Raw genomic sequence first — 7,184 nt, 5'->3', positions numbered from 1 at the left:
CATTCTCAATTACAGCAAGTACTAACTCGTCTGTTTATAGTGATCATGCAATGGAGTTGCTTATTCTCGGCTCTGCTATTGATTTCAAGTTGCAAATGAATCTTCTAAAATCAATTATATTTGTTAATCAATAAACAAGTTTTATCCACAAAACTTTGCTAATCTCTTTTTAAGGAAGCCTTTACTAATCTTGAAAGGAACAACTGAGCATTGAACTTCATTGTATTAGCATAATGTAATTCTCATTTCATCTCAAAATTTCTCATAATTTCCTTTTAAAAAAAAATCAATTTCAAATCTCTAGTTTTTTCATCTAATCATTATCTAATCATTATAATTTTTTTTAAACTTTTAAACAAAACACAAAAAATAATATAACTTATATTAAAAAGTTATATTCAAACAACTTACTTTATAATATTTTTATTTAACTGTTTCTCTCTCATTTTACAAAATCTAATAAAAAAATTTCGTTCAAATTATTTAATTATTATTTACAAATCATTTAACTACTATTCACATTATTTTTTATCTTTTTTTGTTACCCAAGCATGGCCTTAGACTTCCGGTGTCTGTCAAATGTTTCCGAATTGTACAAATGTTTATGTTATAGATAACTTTCTTTATTTTCTTGGAAAAGTGTATTTTACAATGGCTTTGACTTTTGGATCTCTGTTATGACTTCTCGGTTTTTTATTTTTATTTGTTAAATACTTTTAACCACCCAGGAAATTAAAGATGTTAATACAATATTTTCCTGCTATAAATAAGGATTTATTAATAAAAAAAATTGATAAGTAAAGGGTTCATTAATAAAATTATGAAATATTATTTTTTTTAGTAATGCTAAGGACAAATCTCAAATATATAAATATTGTGCAAGCCTTTTGTAAAAAAATAAACCCTACCAAGAAAAAATGTGATTTTCTTGATGAAGTATACTTTTTTATAAGAAAAATGATAGTTACAGTTATGAGCGCACAAATACCTTGTAATCACTTTAAAAAATGTGAATAAATATTAGACTCACATGTAAAGAAATTAATTTTTTAATAGTGAATCTCACATTTTTTTTAAAGCGACTACACGACACTTACATATTCCACAACTATATATAACATTACTCTTTTTATAAAAAGCCTACGCAAGATTTGTACATTCAAAGTTTGTATATATCATTATTTCTCAATGTTGAATTTGGTTTCGTCCCTTGCCTCGGTGGTGCACATGTAGGTGCGGGTAGGAGTGTTGAAGGAGTTGTCTGCCTCCTCGGTCAGCTCCATCATCCTCAAATAAAATGACTGATGGCACATTGTGAACAATAAAAGACCCAAACCAATTCATGAACAACTTGAAACGTTGATATAACTGATCAAATTTATTTGACAGACTCAAAACTACTGTTTACACCACATCTAAAAGAGAGAAAAAGTTTTAAAATCTAGATTTAATTAGACTCGGGAACAAGGCTAGCAAGGGAACTCGAAGCATCCACGCAGGCTAAAATAATTTTGATAACCAAGAGAGAACGTGTGTAATTTATTAGTCATATTATCCGTGCTTCGTCTGAATAGCATTGGGTAAAATGCCCTTCTAAACTTCAAGAGGGTTACATATGCATAAAGACAAGCGTATGCGTGTTTGAGCTTCAAAATATGCTGAAGTTTGAACCAGGAACTCAAGATAAAGCTTGGGACATTAAAATTCAACTCTTACCTGATCAAGTAAATCTCAAACATGAACTCTTGAGCGAAACTTAGCTCATCTTGCAGGCCTACCTCAACATATCATGTAAATCAAAGCCAAGACTCGAAGTAAAGAGATGGCACATGGTATAATCTAAGCTTAATGCAGAAACGTACACAAATATCCTATGAATACAAGAATTCAAGGAAGCACATGATGTCTTTCCATAGTGGCATGGGGAGAATGGTTCCCTACCAGTATGATAAATAGCCTAATTCTTAATCATTTAAACGGCACATTCGTGAACTACACATTACATTCAAGGTAGGTTTCCTAAGACTAGGAATACAAGACTAAGAATTAACCTGACCTACTACAGCATTAGCAGTCAACTATAGAAGCATACAGCTACCATCAAGGACGGGTTCTCTTGTTGCTGCAGGATGGGCATTTATACTGCTTGATATGCTCAGCCCTTGCTGGGGTGATCTTAACACACTTTCCATGGAACCACTTCTCACAGATGTCGCAGCAAATCCAAAACTCATCAGCCGCATAATTCTCTCCACAAGCCCCGCACAATGTCTCTCCATGCTCCTCAGCATCTTCCTCTTCCAAACCTTCCTCGTACTCATCCTTTGACTGCATTTCCTTTGGATACTTGGCCTGAGATTCAGAACCCCGCTGCATGTGCCAACCCAACAAAAGAATATAAAACTGAACAGGAAGATCGCAAGGTAATTACATCCCAAGATAGATTGCAAGCCAATTGCCCTGAAGCACAGAATCTCAGATAGAAATAATTTAATTTCCCTTTTCATATCTAAGCAAGCATGTTAACTACTGGATGGTGATTCAACCGGACAGAATTATCTCTTGCAAGATTAACAACATAAAGTGCTGATATTCCAAAATTTTAAGAAGATGCTCATAATTTTCCAAGGGTGAGATAACACCATGATTAGGTGTCAACAAAATTTTCCAATGAAAGCAAACTATCACATTGAAAATAAGGCAAGTAGAAGTTGTTTTAAACCTTAGAGTTCGATTTGGATTTGTTGCTGCTGTGATTTGAAACAGATGACTTCTCCTTCGTTTGTTTCTTGGCTGTCCCTGTCACAACCTCAAATATTGTCGGAAGTTCGTTTATCATATTGAAAAGACGTTTCCTGCAGCACAAATAACAAGAAGCTATGATTAAGAAATACTGAAAATAAAGTACACGCAACAGTTTCAAAAATTCAGAGCAAACCAATGTTAGCAAGACTAAGCCCCTCATCCTGGAGCCTATAGTTATTTATAAGACCAGTCCCTCTTTCCTGGCCTTCAACCTTGATGAAATATACTATTCCTGTCAACATAATAGAACTGCTGCAAACATGACTAGAGATTCATTAAATGGAATCTAGACATCGATTTTCTTTATAGCTAATGTCAAATGAAAAGAAAAGGGGATAAAAACATTGCATCCACTTTTTCAGCAAACATAAGGTTTTCCTCTCATAAGATATATGGAGGTTATAATATCGTGAACATGATTTAGAGAGTAAAGGACGTGAAGGCTTTTAAGGTCTCGTTTGGATGTTGAGATGAGATGAGAAATTTGTGAATAGTAGTAAAATGATATGAATTAAGATGTTTTATGGGATTTTGGGAAATGAGAGAAAATTATGAATAAAAATATTATATAGTTAAAATATTATTAGAATATAATTTTGTTTACGGGTTTGAAAAAGTTGAATTGTTTTTTGTATTTTGTTTGGAATTTTGGAAATATTGTAGTGATTAGATAATGATTAGATGAAAAAAGTTAAAGATTTGAAATTGAAAAGTGTGTGTTTGGATGTTGAGATGAGATGAGATGAGATGAGACTATCTTGCAATCCAAACGGGGCCTAAAGGAAAAAAAAAAGAAAAAAGAAAGCGTCTTCATACTCAAGCATATAGATAACAAGGATAGGCCCCAATGACCTGAAAAAGAAACCAAACCAGCGATACACATATTTGCAATTTCCAAGTGCCAACTACCTTTCCCAGAAAAATATAAGGATCGAAGTTTAACACCATAGATCTTCTTCTTAACAGTTATTGCAGTTTTTAAGGGCAAGAACTTTGGGATTAAAAAACATTTATCAACCATGTTTAATAAAAAAAGTGGAAGAACAACAAACTAAATTCAATCTGTTCCAGCCAGCGGTGACTAATCTTTCATGGAAATAACCTAAAAGCCAGCCATTGAAGTGTTTGAGGAATAAAATATGGTCTTTTTTCTTCTTGTCCAATTATTACCATTTCAGATTTGTGAAGCAAAGATGTTAATGCTAGAATGATTTTTCACTGAGCACTCTCATTGGATTAGCTAAAAGCTAAATCCATTGAAAATTTAGCTATTAAACCATAAAATGTGATCAAATTGGAATAGCTATTAGCTACAATCACTTCTAAAATTATTTCCAAATTTGAAAGGAATTATTCATTCATCAAATACATTTTATATTAATTATTTCTTTCTCCCTTTTATATCAATTATTTCTCTCTCCCTTTTAAATGACAATTGAAAAAATATAATTAGCATATAATTACTAATTAATATATAATATTATGAATAGTAAAATATGATAAAATAAAATAAATTCATAATTAAAAAAATTAAAATATTTTTAAAATTATTAATTACTCATTACTATATAATGAATAAATGGATAATCCAATGTGGAGATTTGATGTGAATAGTTAAAGTCAAATTCATCTTATATTATTTTATTGTTATATAATGAAAAAATGGTTATTCCGATGTGGAGACTTATGTGAATAAAATAGCTAAAAGCTAAATTCATCTTACATTCATCAAAAATGTATTTTAGCTTTAGCTAGTCCAATGAGAGTGCTCATGTCCTACATCAACATAATCTTTATTTTCCCATTATCTGTTTGTGGAGAGAATACATCATACAATTTAACAAGTAAGATCTCAGTGAAACATAAAGCAACAGCTAAAACAAGTAATAAAACTAGGACTAAATAGTATAAGGCAAAACATTGAATCAAATTAGAGACAGACATTTTTTATTGTAAGAAAATTTTATTAATAAGAGCTACCAAAGAACACCAGAGTATGCATTAGAAACACCTACTTCAAAAAGCTAAAAATATTTTTAAAAAATCCAAAAGACTTATTATGGACAAGTTTATAGATGTTGCCATCCAACAAACATTTTTATTTTTGGTAGCTGATTTGGGGAGTGAATAGAAGGTTAGAACAAGGTTTCAAGCTCCTTGGGAGACTGACTACAGGCCAGGGCCACAAAAACATCAGCTTTAACTTCTGAATTTATCGATGTATTTCAAATGCTTTATAGCAGTCAATCCGTGCATCCAAAAGAGGATGAAAAGAAATGCATACCTATCAGCTTTATCAAATCCAAACCTAGCACCAAAATAAAAGGCTACGGCCAGTAACCAAGCATCACTGTGGACAGCAACCAAGGATAACCAGTCCTTCTCTTGCATTCCATCTCTAGCAAAGTTAATACCCAATGCAGGCTCTGGAAGCTCCGGAGGCACCTCCTCAGCAGGTAAATTGACTTCCCACTGCTCACTGGGAAATCCATAAAGGCAAAGATTTTCTTTCTCTGTATAAAGAAAACTTGTATCTATCAACTTAATTTCACAGGAGAAAGACTGAATTTGTTGCACGCTATAGTATATGGCACAGTGAAATATTGGAACTGGAAGCTTATATTACTTGCTGAGAAAGGCAAACAATATTCCCCTGAATAGAGGATATCCAATTATCATTATTATCCCTATCCCATTCATATGTTTTCCAATATGAGTGAAGTTTTATCCCTTTTTATTCTATTCAACTTCATTAAATTCTCCTATTCAAACCTGCATTGGATAACAATCAAATGATATTTGTATAAAAATACTCGATGATATAAAGAGTTTTGATCAACTCAAAGTTCTGCATCTTAAGCAATAAACATATAAGTAAATAAAAATGATACTGTTATAATAAAAATATAGAGGCTTGCATGAATGCATTTTGAAACCGGTAGAAGAATAGCAGTCTAAATTCATTGATCAAACAAATAAAATAATTTTACACAATGTATTAGCATCAACAAGCACAAGTACATAACTCTTACAACTGATAAAGTAGAGGGATAGATACACAACTAGGCAAATCCACATGAAAAAAAGATTCCTTAGTACTGCTTCCCAAAATGAAAATACTACAATGAAACAATCCAATCCAAACAAATGGAAATCATGAAATAAACTAGAGTTTAAATATAGATAAGCACAGTTCATAAACATATTAATTTCTAGCTTTCTTTTACAAGAGCAAAGTCAAGAACAGGGAATTCGCTATCACAATGAATTTGTGGTATAAAATCAAAATTTGAGTAAAAATAACTAGAAAACAGCAAACTCAGAAGCTCTACCAGTGAATATACGGAAACTACGTCATGGCTTTAATCTAAAAGTACATGGGCAGAATATATGACGAATTAAAGTCGTATATGATCAAAGTTCTCAGTTGCAGGGCCCTACTTCATTTTATTTTCCTACAATTTCTTAGCAACCGAGCAGAGCATAAACTAAAATCATAGAATTCCGCGTAAAAAAATAAATTAAAAGATAAGCATCCTAACCAGGATCACACTGCTGATAAAACTCTTCAACTTCTGCAACCACGTAACAAAATACCAACAAAAAATACATATTCAAACTTTTAAGAAAAAATTCGATAAATTAGAAACGAGAGAGAGAGAGAGAGAAGTAAAGAAATAAAAGAGAAGATCAAAGAAAATAAAGTACCGGTGGTGAGGGCTTTAATCATGCCAGCTCTGCGACCCTTGAAATCCCTAAAGACCTCCTCGACCGTGCGCGGGTTGTACGCTGCACCACCATCCATGCCGCTTCTATGACACTTTCTACCGGTTGGGATGAGAGTGAGAGAAGACTCGGAGACACAGTTTTGTTTTCCAGAGGGAGAGAAGGGAAGATCGAAAACCAGAGAGCCAGAGAGAGAGAGAGTATTGTGTCTCAGAGAGAGAGACTGAGAGAGAGTAAAAGGAGGGAAAGATGGGAAAATATTTGAGCTCGGAGGGGAGAGAGGGAGAGTCTGCGGATTTGAATCGGACTGAAAGAATCTAAGTAAACCGGATTTAATAAGATGGATACGAGTCCGAGAAGAACCGGATGACGTTTTGGCTCGTGTTTATTAAATTAGTCAGAATTATTGAAATTAATTAATTTTTTTATAAATAATAATGAATTAAGATGATAGTGTATATTTGATGAAATTTATTTAAAATAATATTATATATATTTAAATGTTAAAATGTATTTAAATGTATTTATAAAAAATTAAAAAATATTATGGAGATATTATGTTAAAAAAAATTATAAATTTTACATATAAAAAAATTTTGATTTAAATAAATTTAATAATTAAAGAGTTGAATAAATAAATATTAAATTCAGTT

At 32.0% G+C, this 7,184-nt stretch overlaps 1 protein-coding gene across 2 annotated transcripts; it reads right to left on the bottom strand.

Moving 5' to 3' along the window:
* Window positions 1-1,809: 1,809 nt before the first annotated feature.
* Window positions 1,810-6,816, bottom strand: LOC109020423 (PHD finger protein ALFIN-LIKE 4). Of its 2 annotated transcripts, XM_019002878.2 has the most exons (5): window positions 6,514-6,816; window positions 6,348-6,380; window positions 5,090-5,318; window positions 2,723-2,855; window positions 1,810-2,370 (listed from the first exon to the last, which is right to left on the bottom strand). In XM_019002878.2, exons 1-5 carry the CDS (start codon window positions 6,608-6,610, stop codon window positions 2,101-2,103), a joined length of 762 nt encoding a protein of 253 aa, XP_018858423.1. In that variant the 5' UTR covers window positions 6,611-6,816; the 3' UTR covers window positions 1,810-2,100. The 2 variants fall into 2 exon arrangements, with proteins under 2 accessions (XP_018858423.1, XP_018858435.1); XM_019002890.2 differs by lacking the exon at window positions 6,348-6,380 and having other exon boundaries at window positions 6,514-6,813.
* Window positions 6,817-7,184: the final 368 nt, after the last annotated feature.

The sequence above is a fragment of the Juglans regia genome, chromosome 15 (assembly GCF_001411555.2).
Source record: "Juglans regia cultivar Chandler chromosome 15, Walnut 2.0, whole genome shotgun sequence".
Classification (NCBI taxonomy): Eukaryota; Viridiplantae; Streptophyta; class Magnoliopsida; order Fagales; family Juglandaceae; genus Juglans; species Juglans regia.
This window is presented reverse-complemented; position numbering and strand designations above follow the sequence as displayed.